Raw genomic sequence first — 24,638 nt, forward strand, 5'->3', positions numbered from 1 at the left:
AAAAATCCTTAAACCAAAAAAACCCCTCCCCCCTAAAACCCCTCAACTTCCTAAAAAACCATCAACACCCCCCAAAACCCCTCAAAAAAACCCCTAAACAAACCCAAAAAAATCCCAACCCCTCAAAAAAAAAAAAAAAAAAAAACAACCAAAAAACCCCAACCAAAACCCACCAATCCCCCAAACAAAATCAACTCAAAGCAAAAAAATCCAATTACAAAAAACCCAACCCCCCAAAAAACAGGACTAAAAAAAACCCCAAAAAACCAAATAAGAAACTCCAAAAATCAAACAAACAAAAAGACCCACCCCAAACAAAATCCAACCCCAGAAATCCCACCCCAAACCAAGCAAACAAGCAAGAAACCACCCAAAGTCCCAATGCAACAATAGAACTTTGTACAGTTTTAATTAACAACGTGTCAAATTTCGATCCAGGTGCATTTTTTTTGTACAAAACTTGGGGCTCACAAGAGCTGCCAAAGCCCCCAACCCCCTGGAAATGTGCAAAGTGCAGTTGGTCACATATTAAGGTTTGTTTTCCTGCCTGCCCAGGCAGTGCAGAGAGGGATCCCAGTGGGGCAGACAGCCCAAACCAGGCTCCAAACCGTTCTTTCACCTGCCCAGCTCAGACTGAATTCAAAATTCCCACCAGAATTAGGATTTGGGAAATGCACAGAGCCACCAGCACCAACCTAAACCTTAAGTTCAGCAGAAAGTAAAAGCCCAGCCTGAAATCTGGATTACTTACACATAAACTCAGCTCTTCACTGCCCCAGGCCTCCCTCACTGGGGTTGTTTGAAAAAAAGTAAAGCTCAGTTCAACCTTTCACGTTTGAACAAAGTAAAGCTCCGTTTTATCTTTCAGCCTCAAGAGTGGCTCTTGGTTTAGAATTAAACCCAAAATCAGAGGTGTGCAAACAGCACTTGACCCCAAACTGCTGCAGAGGGAGTTTTAAACTCCCTGTTTTCCTGGTTTAAGCTTTTCCCTCTCAGCAGTTGCCTCCTGCAAGGTTTGTGCCCCAACATGAGGAAAAACTCTTTGGTGCTTCCGGCTCCATCCGTGTTTCCCTGCTTTTCTCAGGATCCCCATGGATCAGCTTCTGAAAACAACTCCAACCTGCTGCCTCTTCCAACAACTCCTTAATATGTGGAACTGCAAGAAACTCCCCAAAATGGCTCTGTTCCCACTCCAAAGCCAGGAAAGTGAGCTTTTAGCTGACTGTTCCTGGAGGTGACAACCAAAGCAAACCCAAGGAACTCCAGGAACAGACTGCTCGGACAGAAAACAACTGGAAAATATTCCTGAGGGTTTTGGCCAAACTACAGTTTCTCAAAAGCACTGACGAACTTCGAAACTTCGTGGTGAACTGTAGTGCCAAAGGGGAGCTGCCTCAACCCCTGGGAAGAGACAAAACACAATCAGTTCCCTTCAGGGATGGTTTTTTATACAAAATGATATATTTCTCATTACATATCTCATTGATAAGGGATATCCCTGTCATTGATCTGCTTTGCTGTTAAATCCTACAAATATTGGGATACTCACCGAGTCATGGAAAAAGGTGCAGAGCTGCTTAATCCAGGAACATCTGAAACAGAGAGAAATTCCCACTCATTCCCTCTCAGGGACACAGCTGGCCACAGGTGCAGCCACTCCTGGCTTTGCATTACTCAAAAATCTACAAAACCCCAACAATTCTCGTGCAGTTCCAAACCAAGGTGGTTTCAGATATAATTAAGATAAAATAATTAAGACAAAAACCAGAAGAAAGAGGATTTCATCACATTCTCTTGGCTCACTGCTGAAGGATAAGAAAGAAATCCAAAAGAGAAAATTCATGGAACTGTAAATTAGTTAAATGCAGCTTAGCTCGTGCACAATGAGTGAGTGAGGATGGCACATCCATGATTTCATGTAGGACAGTAACGAAGAGGGGAATTAGGAGCCATCAGCTCCTAAGTGCCACAGAAGCAAATTCTCTGCCCCCCAACCACAGAGTCAATTGATTTTACCAACTGTTCTATCAATATATTGAAATCTATCACTCTAAAACTTCCCTGCAGGATGCAGGAGAGCAAGGATCCCACAAAGACAGTGCTTTCACTGGTTTATTATCATTTATAATCTATAAAAGCACTCAAGAGTTCTGAAAAAGTGCAATTTCCTCACCCACTGAGGATCTGAGCTGCTGCAGAGCCAAGGGGCTCTTCTCCCTTTAGGAGGACCAATATATTCCCAAATCTTTCCTCTTTGCTGAGGGTTTGCTCTCACCACCACGTGATGATTTTTGTTCCAAGTTTAAGACACCCGCACACCCAGTCGTGCAGAGACACACTAATAAACATTTTGGGCTACTTTTCTCTAAAGCAAGTTTTATCCAGTGTCACACCCAGGAACTGCTTTGCTCTAAGCCTTAACTCAAGGAATTTTGGCTGTTGGTGGCGACAGAGATATTTAAAATCTCCTCATTTGACGGCTGCCAGGATTGCCAAGAGCCGCCAATGCATTTTCTGTAACATTAAACACTGGGAAGCTGCAACAGGAATAATTCCAAATCTCCCCAAAAACCCTTCATATTCCATGTCTTTCCCACTGCTAAGAACAGGGAAGGATAAAAACTCCCCCCCAAGTGGTGCAAGTGCAGGATTTGCAGGTGGCTCTGGGCAGGCCCCACTCACACGCGCAGGTTGTCGATGATCACGTTGAGGGTGAAGAGCCCCACGGATTGCATCCTCTTGTGTCTGCACGTCAGGAACAGGCACAGGAACTCCCCCACGTACTGGGGGCCCAGGTTCTGCCACCTGAAGGACAAAACCAGCAGCTGTTGGGACAGCTCCACCTGTGCATTCCTGGGATTTGCATCCCTGACTCAGCCCAAGTGCCTGGCTTCCCAGGAGCTCGGGATTATCCCTCTGCTGGATTGCCGTGGTCAGACAGGCACTGGGAGCAGGGGCTGACTCACACTCGCAGCATCATGGCTTTCTCCCGACTCAAATCCCTCAAAAGCAGGTTGGCAGTGCCACAGAGGATGTGCTCCTCACAGGAAAGTTGGTCCAGCAACAGCCTCAGAGCCCAGAAGTTTTTCTAGGAGGAGACAAAATACAGTCAGTGATTTAACCTCAGTGTCAAGAATGACATAAAAATCAAAGCAAAGCCAAGTTAAATGTGGCTAAAACCGCCAGGATGGTGTCATGGAGATTTTTAACATTTTCCTTTGATGTCTTAGAACAGGAAATCAGTTTCCAGGACTCACCCCAAAAGCCAGAACGATCTCTAAGAAGGAAGTCAGGTGGGGAAGGTCACAATAAAGCATCTGTTGCATTGCTTGCACTGCCAGGATGAGAGAAGCCTCATGTTCCAGCTACATAAGACACAGCAATAAGGAAAGAAATTATTTAAAAGCCTATTTCCCTTTATTTATCCACTGCATCCATTAAAACCAGCACTGAGTGATTCCAGTTCAGCCAGAGAGCTTGGAGGCCACACAACAAATCCACAAGAACCTTATTAAGAGTTAAAAATGGGAATGGAACAGGGACTTTGTTTCTGCAGCATTTATTTCTGGTGCTCTCAAAGTGCTCACAGAAACATGAAATCTCACACAGAAATAGGGAATTAAAGGGGAAAAAAAATCAGCTCGAGCAGAAATAGGAAATTAAAGGGGAAAAAATTCAGGTCAGGAGTTACATATTTCGAGAATTGGAGAATAAACTAAAATTTCCTCCAAAGAAGTAAAAAAGAATAAAGCAGCTCCTTAGATGACTGCACTGAATATGGAATATTTTTCTTGCCACCTTCAAACAGGTTCCACATACTTGAAACCCTTAATTGAAAAGAAATTTAGAACTTTTGGGCAGTTCTGAGTTTTGAGACAAGCCCCAAAGGACAGTGAGTGTCCTGTTTGAACCAAACCCTGGGAGATGTTAAGACACAATCAATTATTCCCAGCCCTGCTCCTTTATAAATCCATGAATTTGGACAGGGATAAAGACTCCTCCTGGACTGAAGATGTCCAGAGCAGAACAGACTCACAGTTCTCACCTTCAAATCTGCTCCAGAGTTTAGACTGTGCTAATCTTAACATGATCCCCCTCCCAAAAAATACCTTCCAGGCCCCTCTTAAAAGCTTTTTTTAATGCCCCAACATTTTTCACTGCAGCTGTGTCTTAAATATAGCACAAGGGATAAATTGCCTTGCTGCCATCACTCACCTGAGCAGAGAAAACAGCAGATGGTAAAGAGACATTAACTCCAGCCTTGAGATCCTCCAAAATACTAGCACTGGCAGCCAGCACACTCTGCAAGGGAACAGGAGGGAGGAGGATGTCAGATCCTCCCCAGACAAACCCCAAACAGTGCTAGAGATGAGGGTTTAAGGTGCTTTTCAGTGATTTTTTTCAGCATTTTTGCAGATGATGATCCCTGTTCCACATCACACTCAGGGGAAGTTGACCAAACCCTATCGAATAAACTCTTCATTTTTGAAGGGCCAAGATGCTTTGGGTTGGAAAAATCACCCCATGCCACCCCCTACCATGGGCAGGGACACCTTCCACTATCCCAGGCTGCTCCAAGCCCTGTCCAACCTGGCCTTGGACACTCCCAGGGATCCAGGGGCAGCCACAGCTTCTCTGGGCAGCCTGTGCCAGGGCCTCCCCACCCTCACAGGGAGGAATTCCCCCCTGATATCCCATCTCTCCCTGCCCTCTGGCAGTGGAATCCACTCCCCCTTCTCCAGGCCCTTTATGATCTGATCCATCTCAATGGATCCAGAATCAGTCCCAGGCACTGAGCTGGGAGCAGAACAAACCCATTTCCAGCTGCCTTTAACATTCCTGAATCCCACCACCCTGCAGAGTTACCCTTGGCACAGCAGCACTGCATGAGGCACTGGAAGTTAACTTTGGCATTTGGGAGAAGCAGCCAATTCCCACATCCTATGGAATCTTGTCTGAACCCAAGCCAAGAGATTCTCCCACCTCCCAGCACTGTTTGGTACCTCTTGGAAGCCAAGTGGGGGCTCTTCCAAGGGTAAGGGAAGGAGGTGCCCCCTCTTTTCCAGCAAATCGCTACTGCCCAAAATCATGATGAAGGAACTCCAACATTTGACCTGGAAAACAACACAACTTTTGTCTTACAGTGAAATCTGTTCAGAGGGGTGAACAATTCAGAGAGAAAAGGGGTCTCAAGAGTAAATCCTTGCACTCTCAAGGAGAGGGTACAGGACAGAAGAGGGAATTTTGGCCTCACTCACATTCCTGTAGAGTGCCTCGCTGCTGTACAGCAGTTTGAGTGCCTGCTTCATTAGCACACTGTTCTTCAGGGGAGAGCCTGCAGGAGTGGAAATGAGAAGAATCAAACCCAGATCTTCCCTACCCCTAATAACTCCACAGCAGGATCCCAGATAGGGTATTAACTTAGTCACAGATCTGTTTCTACAGGAACCTCACAGAGACAACAAGTGTTTACAGCTATTTTATACAGGTTTGTTGGGAGAATAGATAAATCTCAACTACAAAACACAGTTCTGGAATGCTGCAAAGAACTGGACACAATCCAGACCGAGCCATCCCAGCAGGTGATCCCAAAGGAAGTGTTTGTTGTGGACATCACACCACACTCAGGGATCTCACACTTCCAAGCATTCTGCCAGTAGGGAACAACTCCCAAATAAATCTTTCATGGCAGAAGACACCCTGAGAGGCAGCAATCCCCAGGACAGATGATGACAATTATCAGAGGCTGAGTTAATGACTCTGATGATGAAACATTTCCCAGCAGGGAGTTTTCTCCTCAAGGTCATGGCTGAGACATGAAGCCAAGTCCCCCACTGACAGCAGCAACGCTGGGAGGGAATGAAGGGCTTTAGATTTTCTTTTAATGCTTTCTCTTACTTTGCTTTCAGCAGAATCTCACAGCTGACAAAATGAGCGCTTTGAGTGAATAAATTCATCCTCCAGTACAAAGTCATCCTCCCTGCTTGGTGTTTTCAAGGTTTGGGCTGGAAAGGACCTCAAAGCTCATCCAGTTCCAACCCAACACCTTCCACCATCCCAGGTTGCTCTAAGCCCCACCCAGCCTGGCCTAGAACACCTCCAGGGATTCCAGGGGCCTCCCCACCCTCACCCAGTTCCTAGCTGGGCCCAGAATGTCACTCAGTTGAGTGCCAATTAAAAGCTGCAATGAAGTTCTCAGTGCAAGGAAGGAAGAAATGACACTTGCCAGCTGTAACCCAGGGCCCTGTCTCCAGCATGTCATTCCCAGAAGGAACACAGCCTGTCCTGAATATCTTGAGGTAAACCTTGAACTGGCAGGGAGTGATCCTGCAGGCAGAGCAGGAGGCCAGGCTGTTCACAGGGAACAGCAGGGAATGGGCAGCATCCAGGAAATTCCCAGTTTTGCACAGGTAGAAGGGGATCATATCCTGAAGGTCTCGTAGCCTGGGAAGAGGAAATGCAGGTTTGGGATTCATTAGGATGAGGTTTTTACAGGATGTATGGTTAGATCTGATTGTGCTTGGCCACTAAAGAGGGGAGGAAGGAGGGGGGAAAAGGAAAGAGGGGGGAAAAGGAAAGAGGGGGGAAAAGGAAAGAGGGGGGAAGAGGAAAGAGGGGGGAAGAGGAAAGAGGGGGGAAGAGGAAAGAGGGGGGAAGAGGAAAGAGGGGGGAAGAGGAAAGAGGGGGGAAGAGGAAAGAGGCGGGAAGAGGAAAGAGGCGGGAAGAGGAAAGAGGCGGGAAGAGGAAAGAGGCGGGAAGAGGAAAGAGGCGGGAAGAGGAAAGAGGCGGGAAGAGGAAAGAGGCGGGAAGAGGAAAGAGGCGGGAAGAGCCATTTACCTTTGGTTTTCATTGCATTTCACAGCTCTCAGGTACCGAACAACTTCCCTGTATCTGGGGAGAAAAACGGAAGGTGAGAAGGAAGGGGAAGGAAATGCAAAACTCTGCACAGGTCAAGTATTTCCTCCAATGAATGAAGCAAGGCAGGAGAGCTTCCCACACAAGAGACATTGCACAGCAGGACACAAACCCAGCTGGCAGGAAGAGACAGCTGGAAATAAATTCCTAGGAGTTATTCCCAGATTATCTCAACTCTGGCAAAAATCAAACCAGAGGTTGCCTTTCACTTGAATTCTTTAAGTGGACTGGGTTCTTTTGAATATTGGATTTTCTGGAGTACAGCCCTCTGAAGACCCAGAACACAGTTTTTCTGGCTGTCTACTTGTCATGAAGAAAAACTGTTTGAAAAGTCAACATGCAAAACCTGCAGGATTTATGGAAACACAGAAATGGGCCAACTCCAGCCGTATTTTTTTGGTCCTGAGGCATTCAAATGGCTTTGAGAAACTTCCAAAGGCTCCTGGCCTTGTTTGGGAGATGAAAAAAATACAAAACAATCTTTGTTTTGTGTCTCCCCAAAGTGCAGAGGTTTAGAGCAGCCAACATACAGGAACTGAATTCCCAAAATGAAAAAGCCAAACCAATCTCACTTCTTTTTGTCCAGCAGTTTCTCCACTCGAGCCTCCACGACAGGGAGTGCTTCCCACAGGTACATTTTCCTTCCTTTCTGTCTCCTCTGCCCAGTTGGGTTCTGGCCTTTTAAAACTGTGGTCAGTAACACGTGGTCCCAGGGCAAAACATTCAAGCTGGAAGGACAAAAAGAAAGTCAGTTTTAACTGTGTTTTGATTGTACATCACTATTTATCTCCTTTAAGGATCGTGAAGTTTGATTAATAAAACATTTTGGGGTTTAGAGCTCAATTCTGGGGGAAAGAAAAACTTTAGGGAGAACAGCAGTCACAGCATCAAACAACAAACAGGGAAAGCAGCAAATACTGAAATATTCCCCTAAAATGCTCCCAACTTTTATTATCAGGGGAAGAACATTCCACAGGCAACTGTATCCAAATATATTTAGAGGCTCAAGAACTCACCTGTTTGAGAAGGCATAACAGTGGCAGGGAAGGGAGATGGACTGAAAAAATGCAACAAACTTTTCATAGAGAATTTTTGGAAAGTCACACAACACCAGCATCCTCTGAAGTCGGGTTGTGATTCTGTGATTTGAGAAGAAAAACAATTTAAAAAGAGTCTTTTAAACTGAGGTGAGTTACTAACAAGTTCTCTTGTTTAATCATATGGGAAATGACACGAGTTTGGGTTTCTTTTAGTTTGGATCTGTGTTTGAATTTCTGCTTTAAGTTTTGTAGTGAATAATGAAATTATTCTTGTGCTGTTATTTTTAAAACCTAGGTTCTGTGGGCTTTAAGCTTTAAAACAAAGATCTCCAAGGAATTTGTACAGGAAACACTTCAAACTGTGCTGGACTTGAGCTCCTGCACCTTCCCTGCTACTGGAACTGTTTCTGTATTAACTGGTAAGTGGAGATAAGGAAGAAGAGTTCACTCTTCAAAATTTTGTGAGGGAGGTAAAGACAAACTCTTCCCCTGTTCTTTCCAAGTAAGAAATTATAAAAATCAAGAACAGCACTTTAAAATGAAAGCTGCTGAAGGATTTAGGTTGTATTTGTCATTAGTTCCAGAGAAGGTGAGAATACAGAACTGGGTTTGAAAGAAGTTAATTCTTCACTCATCAACCTTCTGTAGCAAGTGAATTTGGGGGGAAAGGTGAAGGATAGAGCTAAAATGGGAAGTGAATTAAGCCAAGGGAGCTGGGTGTCCTCATTCTCCAGCCTCTGGAGGAACTTTTCCACGCTCCATCCCAGTGGAATCCTGCCAGGCTGCTGCTGTGACCTCTCCCAGCCACTATTTACTCCTTGGGGCAACAATCACAACCTGCTCTGGCCTCCCACAACACCCCACGTGCCCCTGAACACAAGATCTGTCATCTGAAAAGAATTTTAAAGCCAAGCAGAAAGTTTGAAGCCAGCAAAGAAACAGATCTTACCTTTGGAACAGAAATGGGACAGCAATCCTTAGGGAAGCAGTGTGGCCAAGGTTCTGACAGCTCCTAAGACAGGAAAAAACCAGCACTAATTAATGCCTGGCTTCTTTTCCTGCCTTTTCCCCTTCTCTGTACTCAACTGTTGAAGAAAATGTCTTGGAAGCTGGCATGCTGATGAAAATTACTGCAAAGAGTGAAACAAGTGCTAAAGTGCAAAACACAGTGCAAAATTCCCAGTGCTTCCAGCAGGGCTTAACCACTGTCAGTGTAGAAGGAAAGACCTTCCCAGATAACAAATCCAGCCTGCTCCTTGCAAGCCTGGGTAATTCCTCAGCAGGAATTGCAGGAGAGCTGCTGTTTCTGGCCTGTCAAACCAATGTAGACATCATTTCTTTCTCTTTTACCAAACCCCCTGAATTTAAGCCCCAAAATGTTCAGGTTTTTACAAAGCAAAGCTCTTTGTGTTGTTGAAAAGCGTTCTTTTGCTGAGCTGCTAAGTGTAACTTTGAAGTTTTAAGTTAGGTTAAATGCTGTTAAGTGTTACTCCTCTTAAATTGTTAAGGTTAACTTTTAAGTTACAATTAAGTTAGGTTTGAGTGTTGTTTCTTTGTTGAATTGTTAAGCTTAAGGTGCAAGTTAAGTTACAGTACTGGTAAGTGTGAGTGCTGTTAAGCTTTTAAGGCCCTGTTCCTTTTTATCTCTGCCCTCACTATTCCTTCTCTCACACAGTCCCCACGGTAGTTCTCAGCTCATTTCCCTTTTTGAATGCCTGGATTATGTTTGGTTTTGTTGCTGTTTTCCCTTGTTGTGTGTAAACTGTCCTGAAAGCAGTAGAGCGAATATTGCCAACCAACTTTGTGTTTACTATTAAATCTGGCTTTTGCTGATCCCCTTGGCAGGGATTTTTAAAGTGTTCTCAAACATTCATTGCTGCTTAACTTCTGCCTCTCACGTCCAACCTTCAACCTCTTTTCTCCCAAATCCCTCCTGTACCCAATCCCACTTCTCCCTCAGTGTGCTCATCTTCCTCTCACTGTGCTGCAGCCCACGCTGGGGGTTTTACACTGCTCACCCCTAATAAACAAAACCCCAGGATTGTCTCACTAATTCCCCTCCCCTGGAGGAAAAAAGGCAGATCCCCACTCTCTGTGGGCCCAGGTACTTACAGAGCAGGGTCTTTGTGCAGGGCAATCTGTTTAGCTGCTCCCAGGAGCATGACAGCAGCAGCTTTGGGGCTTTCTTGTTCTGCCTGATTTAAAAATCTTGTTACCAGCTCGAAAACATCAGAATACCTGAGAAAGTCAAGTGGCCTGTAAGATCAGGGTTTTGCAATGATGGACTTCCTAAACAAGTAGTAACTGTGGCCATCCTACAGCTTGAAAGCAACCAAGAGCCCAGCCCTGCCTTCAGAGGATCTCCAATCCTCTGAGAAGGTGCTTGCACAACCAATACTATGGGGATTTTAAAGGCTTCTAACACTGAGGTGAAACTCATTCTAAGAAACAAATCAGTAAAAACACAGAATCCCAGAATGGTTTGGGTTGGAAGGAACCTTAAAATCATCCAGTTCCAATCCCAACACCTCCCACTATCCCACAGGGTGCTCCAAGCCCCATCCAGCCTGGCATTGGATGCTTCCAGGGATCCAGGGGCAGCCCCAGCTGCTCTGGGCAGCCTGTGCCAGGGCCTGCCCACCCCCTCAGGGAAGTATTCCTTCCCATATCCCATCCAAACCCACCCCAAAGCCCAGGCTTTAGGTTCACATTTTCCCAGGTTATAACAGTGAGAGATCATCAGGTGTCCTGTACAGCACAGGAGATTTATTTAAAGACACATTTAAGAGGGATTTTAAGGTACAGCCAAGTGCAATTTAACATCCTGCTGGCCAAGTAAGTTCTCTCAACTCTATTTCTCCTGTCTCAAGTGCCACAGTTCTGACTGTCATTCATTAAATAAATCAGAGCTGCCCTGACAAACCCAATGCTGTTGTCACTTACGTGTACACGACCTCCATGTTCTGTAAGCTGCAGACATTGCACTGCCCAGGGGGCAACTTTGGCTTGCAGAAGCATTCCTGTCCTGGGAGACACATCCTTTCTCCTGTTAGGTATTTGTTATATGCTACAGAAAGTTCCTTGATAAATTTTTCTAGAAGATCTCCTAAGAGAGAAAAAAAAAAAGTTGCATGAAGAGTTTTGCACCAGTTTTTTCAAAGCTAAAAGAAGTTCCCCATGTGAAATTATTTAGCAAATTGTTTGCACTCGATTTTATTTCTCAGGAAAGCTTTGTTGCTGAAAAAGGGAAAATTTATGTTAGATATTAGGAAGGAATTGTCCTCTGTGAGGGTGGGGAGGGCCTGGCACAGGCTGCCCAGAGAAGCTGTGGCTGTCCCTGGATCCCTGGAAGTGTCCAAGGCCAGGCTGGATAGGGCTTGGAGCACCCTGGGATAGTGGAAGGTGTCCCTGCCCATGGACAGGGATCGGAACGAGATGATCTTCAAGCTCCATTTCATCCCAAACCATTCTGTGATCCTTCCAAAGGGGAAAAAGCAGGAATCTGGACCTGCAAACCCATACCTGGTCCAAGCATGGAAAAAGAAATCAGGCACAGCAATTTGCTCCTTAAAAATTCCCCAGGGATTGGTGTGGAGCAGCCAAGGTGCTCCCCAGCCCCAGGTCCCCAGGCCAGCCTGGGGGCAGAGCACCCACCCCCGTGCCGCAGCTCCGTGTCGAGGTCCAGCAGCTCCAGGTTGAACGTGGCCAGGACCCCGGCCAGGGCAAAGTTCCTCTGGGCCTTCCAGAAGTTGCTTTTGTTGTGGGCATTGCAGTGACACAGGGAAGGGGTTGTCCAGTGCGGGCACTGTGCCATAAAACACAAGAAACAGGCAGAGGTTGTTGTATTTTCATACCCTACCCCTCAGCTTCACTGACTGAGGGGTTACAATTCCTTTCATCCTTCTCCCACCTGAGGAAGTATTTTGACAGGCAACAATTTGATATCATGGCAACCATTACAAAAAACCCCTTATTGATTACCTGTCATTGCTGAGCACTTCAGAGAGACCCTCAGGGCTGGCACCCTCCCCACTGGAAATTGGGAACAGAGCCTTGTCTTTGCATGTTCACCCCAACTTTGCTCACAGCTCAAAGTCTTCTGAAATTCACAGAAGATCCAAGCAAATAAACCACCCACACATAATTCCCTCTACTCCTAACTCTAGTTAGGACAGTCTAAAAAGCTGACATTTCTCTAATCCATTATAAAAAAAAATCTGATTTAATAATTTGATTTTATGAAATGCACTGTGTGTCCAAAACAAACAGGAGAGATACGTTTATTTACATTTTATGGGTACTGCAACAACTGCCCAGACTAGAAATAAACCCCAACAGAACCACACTTTTAGAAGAGTTATGAGGAACTGTTAATCAAGTTTCCTGTATCACTTATTCTCTCAGTGCCCTTAACTCCATCTGTGCCCTCACACAGATTCCCAGAGAAGCTGTGGCTGCCCCTGGATCCCTGGAAGTGTCCAAGGCCAGGCTGGATGGGGCTTGGAGAAGCCTGGGATAGTGGGAGGTGTAGCAGGACAACCCCCTGCCACAGGAGAGTACCTGTTGCTTGTCAGCTGCTGCAATAACCCAAGGCATCTCCCCTCCTCCACATGAGTTTGCTAATTAAGGAATAACTCAATCAGGACAGCTTGCCTTGTAGGGAGTTATTTCAGCACCCCATGGGATTGATGCTTTCAGCTGACAATAAACATCTTACTGCGGAAACAGGTGTAGAGAGAGAAGCTGGAATTTCTGACTGACGCACACTCCACTTTACAAACTGGAACAGCTACACCCAACTTTCACAAAGCAGACATCTTCTGCACACTCCCTGAGCACCTGGGGCTTCTCCCCAAAGCTGGGACGCTGCTCTGCGGTTCCTCCTTGCAGGGCTGAGGGAAGGACTCTGTGTACACATTTGCTGCTGAGTTACACTGACTCCTGACCTATCCTAATTCTTTGCTAGCTTTAATACAGCTGCCTTGATACTGTGCACTGCTTTACATAACCTGCTGTAGTTCTTTGTTTCACCCTGTGTAACAAGTAACTGTTTAAAGCCTTTTGTCTGCTCTTTCCTGTCTATTCAATAAATAACTCATTTTATCATAGATCCAACCTGCCATCCCTAAGAACTTGTGAGTGATTTAAGTGCAGTCACCTGAGCAGAGCTGCTGCCAAAATCTGAGCCTAAGGCAGGGCTTGTCTAAAGCTCTCATTTGATCCACAACAGAATCTGTGCCCTCCCCTTACCTCAGCAGCCAGCTTGTCACAGATGTAGCAGTAGCACTGGTCACAGATATCTGCATTTTTCCCAAGGGGGGAGCAAGTATCACACTCTGTTCTCCTGCAAGGTTGAAAACCAGAAGGTTATTTAGGAAAATTACATCCTCACCCAGCTCTACTGCTCCTTCCAGCTAATGACAAAAGGGACTAAATGTGGAAAATGAGACCCCAAATGGAACTGCCCAGCCCTGGACGTACTCAAAGGGGTGCGTGGTGCAGTCGTGTCTTGCATGAGGCATCACATTTGCTTGTTTACAGTAGGTAACCACTAAATCCTCTTCCTCATCCACCATTTCTTCTGATTTCTTCTCTTCCAGGCGAGATTCCTCTGCAGTAAAGAGAGCAGGAGGTGTAAACCAGTGTGAAGGGAGCTGAAACTTCCTTAGAAATGACTGATATTTACTTTTTAAACACTTTAAAGCATGTTTCCTTGGGATTTGACAGAAGAACGGTACGGAGAACTTCCATGAACTATCAAACCAGAGGATATGAAATCGAAAAGGACCCAGCTGGCATTGAAAAGGCCCAGTCTCAGCTTAATCTGAAGCATTTTAAAACTTCACAGCAGCATCCTTTAAAGCAGTGCCATCAAAGATATCCCTAAAAATTGGGAAGTTCCACCTGGTTTTATTCACTTGTGCAGCATACAGATTTTAAGCACAACTCATAATTAATTCAGTTTACTCCCAAAGTCTTTCAGAGAACTCCAGCAGCAGCAAGGGAACAGCTCTTACCCTGTGGCTCTACAAACAGGACAGAACTCCCTTGGGTGCCCTCCACTTCATCTTCATCATCACTGATCAGGATTATGTTCTGCTCTTCCTCCTCCTTTTCCGATGGCCACATGGCCACTAAATTCCAAACTGGAACTACTTGGCAGCAAGCAGGGTAACAGAGACTGTCCATTCACACTTTTAATGTGCTTTCCTCAACAAGGGAAGAAAAAGACTCATCCAAGACCCAAATTCTTTGTCTCTGTTGGGTAAATTGAACTACAGACAGTGATGTTCCATCCTCAGTGCACTCAGCAGCTCAAAACCCACTGGAGCTTCCATCCAGAGCTGAGAGAACCCTAAAAACAAGAAGAGGGGGAGAAAAAAAGAAGAAAAAAACCTTAAAACATGAGATGTGCTGTTCTTCTGGTGGGTTTGGTGAAACTGGCAGTGGAGTAAGGACAAGGGGAATGAGCTCCCACTGACACTGGAGGGTTAATGGGATATTGGGACAAATCCTTCCCTGTGAGGGTGGAGAGGCCCTGGCACAGGTTCCCAGAACTGCTGTGGCTGCTCCTGGATCTCTGGAAATGTCCAAGGCCAGGATGGATAGGGCTTGGAGCAACCTGGGATGGTGAAAGGTGTCCCTGTCCACGACACTGCATTGTTGGAAATGATACAACTTTCAGTTTGGGACCAATGAATGGGAATCGCTTTGGGTTTTGTGTGTGTATATCTACAGAAAGTCTAATAAAAAGCCATCAGTCTATGGAATATTATTCCGTGGCATATCCTGGCCAGAATAAAGTAACGCCTGATTCTCTATCACTACAGACAACGCTAGAGGTTGTTTTTTTTTTTTTTCTTCCCGAATTTCGTTGACAGGAAAGGAGCTTAAAGTTCCTCCCATCCCAAACCATTCCAGAATTCCACGGTAACAACTCCTGCTAACAAGAACTCGGCTGTCCCTTACTCCGGTCACACCCAGCACAACCCCCCCTACTCCCTCTCTCTCCCTCCCCAAATTCAAACATCCCCCCCCTCACCCCGCCCCCATTCCCTTCCCCTCCCTCCGACAACCCCAAACCCCGATCCCCCCTCACAGACCCTTCGCACCCCCCAGCCCCAACCGCCTCCTCCCAACCGCCACAACGCACGCCCCCGACCAACCGCCCCCCGAAGAGCCCCTCCGGCCGTGCCGTTTGCCCCGGAATTCCCGGTGTTCTCCCGCAGCTCCCGGTGTTCTCCCGCAGCTCCCGGCGCTTTCCCGCTCCCGCCGGCGCCGCTCCCGCCACTCTTTGAAAGCCCGAGCGCTTCCGGGACGGCGACCCCGGGGAAGGCCGCGCGCGCCACTTCCGCCCTCACAGCGCCGCCTGAGGGCTGCGGGGCGCCCGCCATGTTTGCTGAGGGGACGGGGGGGGGGGGGCTGTCACAGCTGAAATAAACGCTTTAAATAAAGCGCTTCAATAAACCGTGCATTCTCCACAAAATCGGCATCCGCGCAGCGCCCTGCGGCTCCTCTTCCCTGGGTCTCCTGTGTCCCTAGAGCCGTCGTGGTGGCCCCGGTCCCATCAGGTGCCTCCTGCACACCGCGCTGAGCGGCACCAGCCTGTGCGGGAAATCCCCCTGGGACAGGCCAGTGTCCGCCAAGAGGCACAAGAGTCCTGCACAAATCAACTTTATTCGGATAAAGGAAAGAGTCCAGTGCGCCGTATCTTGAAGAAGGGGCAGTCAATAACTAACTCATGTAAGCACAAGTTAACTATTGGGAGACAGCAAATGGTAGTTCAGACAGAAGATGTTAATTACAAAGCCTGTGAAGCCGAATTCACCCTAATCTTGTCAAGATAGAGGGGACAAGGATCATCTCAGAGAATGCTGAATCATCCCTCAAAGGACTACGCATGCCCAGGGAGAAAGGTGAAAAAGTTCACTGCGAGGATGACTACTGGCCTTCATCAGAAAGACCCCCGAGGAGAGGCCTTCCTCAGTGCGACCACCAGGACACACAGCGCGTGTGTGGCCCACATGCTAATGACTTCCGAGAAATAATTAGTGTAACCACACCTGTCCCAAGGAATGTGATGAATATTCATAATTTAACCCTTAATACTGTGTTGTAGAGAGCACCAGGTGTGTGTTTGGAGGAGCGATCCCCACACACCCGGCGCGCCGAATAAAGCAAATACCCGCTTCTCTGACTCTGTCTCTGAAGTGTCTCTTGGCCCGGTTGCGGCACGATTCAATCCGTGTGGGGTCTGTGGAGTTCCAGCCTCCTTTCACCCTCATTTCCCGACCTAGTTTCCCTCCTCCTTTCCCCCTTGCCCGTCGTAGTAGGAAGGTACAGTCCTAAATATTATATATTCCCTCTTTAATATGTATTCCCCCCCGTCACGCGTTGTATGACGATTAAAATTAGATTTAAGTCCACCCTGGATGAAATTAATACAAGTCTATTAAGCCTGCACGTCTCCCCCTGAAGTTCAGACTATTTTCAACTCCACTACAAACCTGCCCGCTTTGAGCTTCTTAAACCCCGACACCCATTCCTCCAGAACCTCATTGACTTGTCACATTTAGTCCTTAATGAAAACATTAACATCCATTTCTCTTGTAACTACTGAAGACCCCCACACCCTTTCTACCAGTAGCTGATTGGTCCTTTCACATTTAGTTGCCAAGGTAGACATTAAGAGCAATTGCTCCGATAATTAGTGAGACCCCACACCCATTCTTCCAGGTCCTGATTGGTTCTTACGGGTAATTAGTCACAGACTTCGTTAGTAAGCACCCCCCCACACCACACTCTGCACTGGGCTGGCCTCACCTCGAGTATTTTGAGCAGTTTTGGTCACCAAAATACATAATATAAGCTATGAGAGAGCGTCCAAAAGAGTGAGACAAAGATGATACCTCGATGTGAAGCCATAGGAGGAGCAGCTGAGGGAACCAAGTCTGTTCAGGGGTTTGGAATGAGACCATCTTGAAGGTCCCTCCCAACCCAAACCATTCCAGAATTCCACTGTAACCACAATAATTCAGCTGTCCCTTACTCCAGTTACACCAGGAACACCCAGTACACGAGAGGGGAGACTCATTGCAGCTTCCTCACGAGGGGAAGAGTAGGGAAATGCGGTTCTGTGCAGGGCCAGGAGCTGGAGTGGATGATCCCTGGGGTCCCTTCCAACTCAGGATATTCCCTGATTCTGTGATTCTGAGTTGTTCCCCTTCCAGTCCTGCTGGAGGAGGAAATGCTGTCACTGCGTCTCCTCACCCCAATCGCCACCTTCTGTCGCGACATCAGCGAGGAAAAGCCACATCCAGCAGCTGAGGCTTCCCCTAGTAACACTAGATGGTACCAGAGCTCCACACAGGCTCAGCCAGGACTCGACCTCAAAAAATGGGAATTCTGAACCAGGGAAAGTTGGAGATGCGAAGCTGCGATGTCTTAATGTGCTGCTGGCACAGGGAATTGAGTTTTCTAAGGGAAAAAGCCGACGGGACCTGTGAATAAAATAAAGATATTTTCTGGTGTTCAGGGCAACAGGTGCAATGCATTTCTGGTTAAAACTGATCAGCAAAGTGATGGTGCTACAGCAGCTGGGAGGCAAAGTTTGAAGACTGATTCTGAGGGAATTTTTCACTAATAATAAGCAGTTAAAGAAAATTTAGGAAGGATTTTAACTTAAGCAGAAGTTACCCATGGCAGGGGGTTGAAACAGAATGATCTTTAATGTCCCTTCCAACCCAAACCATCCTGGGATTCTATTCCATGGTTAAATCTTAAAAATGAAGTGTCCCGATACCTTTAATTCCTGATATCCTTAATATTAGGAACTATTTAAACAGCACTCAGAATATGATCACCTTTTCCTTCAAGCAACTGCACACCCTGCTTGAAATATTCATGCATTAAAAAAAAACCCCTCTTCCTGCAAATGAATATTTATTCCATGAATAATGTTTAATGTCTTCATGGCTTTCAACACATTTGGGCAAAATGTTTCAAGTTTCTGTGCTTACAATGACAAAACCTAAACCTGACACCTAAATAGGTGGCCTGATTTCAGCTGTGTGGGGCATTTTGTAGAGACATAATTTCCTCCCTGTTGCTGCCTCCTTAGCATGACAGCGTTTTAGCAACCTTGAGTAACTCAACACAGCAAATTGGGGGATGAAATGAGGTATGGAGATAGCAGGGAGAAATAACAACAGCAGAACTGGCACTTGGCCAGAAGATTTTTCTCTAAAACTCCGCTCTCATCAGAAATTCCTGATTCCCTGCCCTTGGCAGGGGCTTGGAACTGGATGAGATTTAAGGTCCCTTCCAACCCAAACCATCCTGTGATTCCATGATCCTGTGAAGTCCTGGGAGATGATCTTATGGCTAAATATGGTCAGGACTTGAGTGCTGTGCCTCATCCAAGACACAGCGACATCAGTGGTTCCTCTTTCCAGATGAAGAGTTGGCGTCGGCGGCGTATTTTTAGTGGTGTGGGTGTAAAATATGTTGGTTGAATTTCACATTGCCTGAGTTCGGTCTGCTCTGCCCTGGTGGGTTTTGTGCCCAGATCCAGCCAAGCTCAAGGTCTGAGACTGACACTGCGGAATCAGAGAATCCTGGATTGGTTTGGGGTGGAAGGGAGCTTAAAGCCCATCCAGTGCCAGCCCCTGCCATGGGCAGGGACACCTTCCACTGTCCCAGGGTGCTCCAAGCCCTGTCCAGCCTGGCCTTGGACACTGCCAGGGATCCAGGGACAGCCACAGCTTCTCTGGGCACCCTGTGCCAGGGCCTCCCCACCCTCAACAGGGAAGTGCCAGATACATCTCAAAACACCCTGGAAATGCAGACAGATTTGTTTGTTTTACAGGTGATTCCCACATCCCTGCTCCCAGGGGACTCTGCACCAGTTGGGGCATTACCTGGAGACTTCTGCTCCCTGCGAATGACCAGCTGAGGGCCAGAGGAGTGGGATTCTACCCACCAGCTCCTGAAGTCGAAGGGAATTTGACCACAACAGCAAACAGACCATTAAAACATCTGTTCAAAACCCTTTCCACATCCCATTTATTTTCACTGCTGCTTCATTCTGCTGCAAGTCAAAAGTTTGTACCTGGTGAAAGGTTTGGGATGGATCAATGGACTGGAAAAGGCTCTGAGCATTCCCACCTGACTGGGAATCCAGCAAGTGCTAATCCAGCAATTGAGCCCACCTGAGCTGACTCATGTCACAGCTCTTGGGCGTGTTTGTCCCCAGAGATGATGTTCAGAGCTGGAAATGGAAGTGGAAAAAAGTTTCTTAGAATTGAGCTTTTGGGAAAGAGTTGTGGGGTTTTCAAGCTTTCTCCATGGGCAAACTTCCCATAGGGATGTGAGGGCAGGTCCTCCCTCTTCCACCTTTGGACAGCCCCCCAGTGTTTTGCTGTGTGGGACCAGCTCAGGTTTCAGGAGGAAGCAGGGCTTAGGTGATTCTAACGTGTCTGTGAAGGAATGACGGGCCCTGTTTGTACCCTGGTGTTGCTGAGATGGGAGGAAACCAGCCCTGGTGTCCAAAAAAACCTGGATTCAGGAGGAGGGGTTGGGATAAGAACATGCCTCACTGTGCAGGAGGGAGATGGGAGCAGAGCAAGGAAAATGGGTGAAGCTCAGGGCCTGCAGTAGGGGTCTGTTCCATTTAAATTAGAAACAAGTTTTTACTTGAACCCTGATTTTGTGAGGGAATGAAATTTCTGTGGTGATGGCCCAGGGATGTTCCCCTCATAAACTCATCCCAATGTAATTCCTGAATTCTGGTGCCAAGTTCAACTAACTGGACAACAACTCCAAATCCCAAAGGTAACACGTTTAAGAGATGTGTGTGAGAAAGAAACCCTCCATTTATGCCTTCTCTGAGTTCAACCACAGGCAAAAAACTTCAAATCCAGGAAGAAATGGGACAAAAATTCCCAAACCATGGAAAAGCTTTCACACCTATGAGATACCAGAGAGTCCACATAGGATAAAACCCCCAAAAAGAGGACTCTGGGTGGCTGACCAGGCAAGAACTGCTCTGGGTGAGGTATAAATCGTATCTTTTTTCCCCTTCAGGGTTTTCCTGGTGTGTAGGAGGGGGTGAAAGCCTGACAGTGCCACAGTTTAGTTTTGTTTAAAAGTCCATCAGCCCTGAGGCACGAATCCATTGGAAACCAGGCTCCATCCCTTCCAGCACTAACAGGACTAACACGGATTTTAGTGCTTGAAAGAAAATGTTTAATTCAGCTCTTTCCCCCTGTAATTTCTTTCCTCTCCCAAGACCACATAAAGCAGAAATGAGATGCTGTGAGAAGGATGGTTCTCTGGGTAGTTCAGAACATATGAAATGCTCCTTTTTTTGGCTTCTCAGGAGGACACCAGCCAGGCCAGGGCAGGAGAATCACACGGAACCACCGGTGCTCATTCCCGAGCCAGGCTGTGTCCCGGGAATGAGGAGTGGAGATGCTCCTGCCTCGGCACAGCGGCGGCCAAGAGCTCTCAATTTAAGAACCAGATGAGTCTGAACCACGTTGGAATTCCTTCAAAAATCTGCCAGCACTCTCCTCCCCGCCGAACACTGGATAAATCCCCTTCGTATTCCCGGCTCCGAGCGAAGCCCTGAAATATTATCAGTGCTCTTTGACACCCTACCTGCCCCTCATCCCACCTGGCTTTCCACAAAACACATTTCCTCTGCTTTCAGGGAAAAAAAAGTCGGATTCATTCAAGCCCTGACACTCCTCCAGCACTTGGGTGATCAGGTCTCCTCCGGTTTATATTTGATATTTTAATAGGGTTTCCTTTTGGCCCTTTAATGAGTTTTTATTCCCCTCTGTGCATCAGACACTTCAGTCTGACCGACAGTTTTACTCACCCCATGTGGAGGAATATGAACAGCCAGGACAACCTTTTCTTCCTGTGGCAAGCTTTGCTCTGCCAACATTTTTCTTCAGCTCGCAGTCGGGGGGATGTGTCCTGACCCTTTCCTCGCCCATCCTCCAGCCTTTGGAGCAGGGATGTTCCCGCCGGTGCCGAGGCAGGAACAAACCCAGCCACACTGTCCATGCTCTCAGCTCTGCAGCAAGGAAGGAGGAAGAAAAATATTCAAAATAACAGCAAATGTGGGGTTTGGCTGATCTGAGCAGCTGAGTTTTATTACTTCAGCCTCAGCCCAGGCGTGGGGGACAATTTATTACAGGGTGCAGTGAGTGGGACAGGCTGGGACTGTCCTTGTGCCTGGGGAGAGCTCCATTCCTAGAAATATGGAATCACTGAAGAGTTTGGGTTGGAAGGGGCCTTAAAAACCATCCCATTCCACCCCCAAAACCTTCCACTGTCCCAGGCTGCTCCAAGCCCCATCCAGCCTGGCCTGGGACACTTCCAGGGATCCAGGGGCAGCTACAGCTTCTCTGGGCAACCTGTGCCAGGGCCTCTCCACCCTCCCAAAGAAGGATTCCTTCCCAATATCCCACCTAAACTGCCTCTCTTTCAGTTTCCCCCTTGTCCTGTCACTACAGAAGTTATTTCTAACATATCCCAAGCTGAGCATGGAGAGAGCAGATCTCATCCTGCAGGGCAGGAGGTGCTCCGTGTCCTGGTCACGCTTTCCCTGGTGGGAAGAGATCCATGACTGATCTGCCTGGGAATGAGGCACTCCCCACCGTCCTGGTCCAAGCAGGAGGTGCCAGATCCCATTTTTTCCCCCATGGATGGCAGCAATCACTGACGCCACACAGAAGGGTTGGTGCAGGACACCTGGCTGGAGTTGGAAAGGATCACACACCCCAGGTGCTGCACAAATAAATCAGTGCCAGTCCAGGCCCCCAAATCCTGCTGGACAAAGTGGCACAATGGGTGATGTGGGATGGGATGGAGATGGGAAGGAGAGGGGGAAAGGCAGAGCCACCCAAGGAACTGAGAACCCACATGGGCAGACAGTACCTGCTCCAAGTGATCCCGGGGTATTGGAGTTCTCCAGCACAGAGATTCATGGAAAAATTTAAATAAAGCAAATTTTGGGGTAGAAAAAATTGATACGAACATTTGTGAACCCTTTTTTTGGGTGTTTTGTTCTGCATTTTAGCAATTCTCGAGGTGCCTTCTGCTGTCTGCAGGCACAGGGGTCCCAGCCCTGCCTTGTGCTTAATTCCACAGATCCACCAGAATGACAGAATTTAAAACCGTCTGCCATTGAAGGTTACACATTAAACTTGGGCCTTGGTTTTGATGCTGCAGGGGGCTGCTGCTCATCTGCTGAGAATCAGGAGGTTATTATTCTGTGGAAGCTAATCCAAATTGCCTCTTATCCATAGGCAGAAAATTACAGGAGTATTTAAGCCCATTCCCCAGGTTACAAACTTGGTGGCAGAGCTCTGCACTCAGTAGAATCTTGCATTTGATAGTTGCAAATAATTTCAGCCAACTGTTTAACATCTGGCATTACTATTTAATGTCTGGCTTAAGCTGTAACCTTTTTTTTCCCCCCTGCTTTTAGAAAAGATTTTTCTGCTTTGAGAGAATTTTGATTGCTAAAGCCTTGCCCAGGACAGATTTATCCTGTGATTTAACATTTTCTGATGGAGTCTCATTTTGCATCAGTTGAATAATTGGCAGTGACTTTGGTATTAAACTGATTCATGATGTACATGCAGGCCATTCAATAATTGAACATTATTGCCTTTATAATCGAAGCCCCTATTTGACCATTAAAAACTATTGGAAACAGCCTGGTGATCTGCTTTAATTAAAAATAAAGTGCAGAGGATTGGAAATGATTAGGGATGAGAGGCACTTTGTGGCTCTGTGCAGCTCCAAGATGGGCTGAGGAGTCCAAAGCCAGGTTGGATGTGCCTACCTTGGGTAGGTTTAGGTGGAATACTGGGGAGAGATTCCTCCTTTGGAGGGTGGGAAGGCACAGGCTGCCCAGAGAAGCTGTGGCTGCCCCTGGATCCCTGGAAGTGTCCAAGGCCAGGTTGGACAGGGCTTGGAGCGACCTGGGATAGTGGAAGCTGTTGGGATTGGAACTGGATGAGCTTTAAAATTCCCATCCAACCCAAAGCACTCCAGGATTCTGTGATTAAATAGTTTTTTTTCTTTGCTTCTTTTGAAAGCTCTTAACTGGGATCACTTAAAAAACCTGGGGAGCACATGAGAGGAATCAACAGCTCTCAGCACCATGAGGTGCTTTGGGTAAAAACCAAACATAAATGGCCCAAATCCCTCTCTTTTGGAATCAACGCAGCTGCCATGGCTGGATCTTGGTGCTCCTGGTGAGCTGATCCTGGTGGGATTCCTGGGATGAACGCCCATCCGAGGAATCCCACTAGGAGAGACCAGCGGGGCCTCGGCTCCCCGAATTCTGAGGTGTCCTTTTCACACTGCAGCCCTGGCTGGCCTCTGGCAGGGCTCTGATCTAACAGGTTTTGCATAGCTGCTAGACATCTTCCTAATAGTATCCCCTGGGAATTCTAAATTTCACTCACAGCCTCTAAATTTTCATTAAGAGCAGTCACACACGGAGAATGATGGATTAGATTTTATTGTTGGAAAATCTCCAGATAAAATTAAAGTGCTTCTTTCTTTTCTGAAACCTTTACCTTTCCCCTGTGGTGCCCTATAAATAAGGTATCAAATAATGTTTATCCTTTTGAATTCTGCCATCTCGCATGTTTCATGCTTAGTCCTGACCACTTTCCTGCCTCTGAAGAGATGTCACTCTTCAGTTAAATCCCGGGAACAGACAGCTACCTCATGGATTTCATTGTGGAGCAGCCTGACTGTGTCCCAGAGCCTTCACTTAAGCCCACTATTTATAAATACAGCGTTGTCTCCTTTGCTTTCCTGGAAGTCTTTCTTTCATTTCCTTCCTCTTTCCATCAAATTCCCTCTGTCCTTTCTTTTATCCCGAGTTCTCCAGCCTCTCTGTGTCCATCTAATCTTGCAGACAGATGAGGCACCGCTTCGGAATACGCTGGGATCATGGGGCTGAGGCACTTTCAGCTTCCACCAGCCAAACCCTGATAAGTGGGATCCGCTCCCGCTGCCCCTGGCCAGCAGATTTTCATAACAGATGTTGTTTTTTCCTCAGTGAAATTTAAAAAAATCCCCACTACTCTTTTAGGACTTTTAGGTCTTAAGTAGTTTGAGATGCTTTTAGTCTTCCCTTTAAAAAGCAGGAGCCCTGCAGGCAGTCGGTAGGAAGTGTCCAAGAGCTGGGAATGCTGGCGTGATTCATACTGGTGTCAGCTCGGTTAAATTAAATTCCACGGGGATTTATCCAGCCAGGCCTCCAAACAAGTTTTAGACAGCATCTCCCACCCCCACACCTCGCACTTCACAGCATCTTAAATTAATCCAGAGAAAGGCCAGGGCTGGCCCGAGACAAAGGGTTGGCCAAGAAAGGAGGTTCCCAACCGAGAGGAAGGGGTTCCTGCTTCCCACCACCGGCCCAGGGCATCAACAGCCATTCCCAGGGGAGGGAGAAAAGCAGGATTGCAGCTGGTTTAACACAAGTCATCATTGCCCATGGGGGTCCCCATGGCTCAAGCTGGAGTTGGGGTCCCACTGGGCACTTACCTCAAAGGACATCCCTTGGCAGGGCTTCCCCAGCCCAGGAGGCTCTGGCAGCCCCTCTGCCAACTGCAGGTGGGTCCTGGGCTGGTGCAGACCCCCAGG

General features: G+C 47.2%; 1 protein-coding gene across 3 annotated transcripts; it reads right to left on the reverse strand.

Moving 5' to 3' along the window:
• Positions 1-392: 392 nt before the first annotated feature.
• LOC138118885 (uncharacterized) lies at positions 393-16,575 on the reverse strand. 3 transcript variants are annotated; one of them, XM_069030190.1, is made up of 20 exons: positions 16,463-16,575; positions 13,973-14,310; positions 13,437-13,566; positions 13,206-13,299; positions 11,610-11,760; positions 10,899-11,061; positions 10,068-10,193; positions 8,905-8,967; positions 7,932-8,054; positions 7,488-7,643; positions 6,838-6,891; positions 6,227-6,444; positions 5,259-5,335; positions 5,004-5,114; positions 4,216-4,302; positions 3,258-3,365; positions 2,967-3,088; positions 2,683-2,805; positions 1,550-1,592; positions 393-1,401 (listed from the first exon to the last, which is right to left on the reverse strand). In XM_069030190.1, the coding sequence occupies exons 2-20, from the start codon at positions 14,142-14,144 to the stop codon at positions 1,324-1,326; spliced, it is 2,199 nt and encodes a 732-aa protein (XP_068886291.1). In that variant the 5' UTR covers positions 14,145-14,310; positions 16,463-16,575; the 3' UTR covers positions 393-1,323. The 3 variants fall into 3 exon arrangements, with proteins under 3 accessions (XP_068886291.1, XP_068886289.1, XP_068886290.1); XM_069030188.1 differs by lacking the exon at positions 16,463-16,575 and adding an exon at positions 15,122-15,254; XM_069030189.1 differs by lacking the exon at positions 16,463-16,575 and adding an exon at positions 15,151-15,253.
• Positions 16,576-24,638: the final 8,063 nt, after the last annotated feature.

This window comes from Aphelocoma coerulescens, chromosome 14, assembly GCF_041296385.1.
Source record: "Aphelocoma coerulescens isolate FSJ_1873_10779 chromosome 14, UR_Acoe_1.0, whole genome shotgun sequence".
Taxonomy (NCBI): domain Eukaryota; kingdom Metazoa; phylum Chordata; class Aves; order Passeriformes; family Corvidae; genus Aphelocoma; species Aphelocoma coerulescens.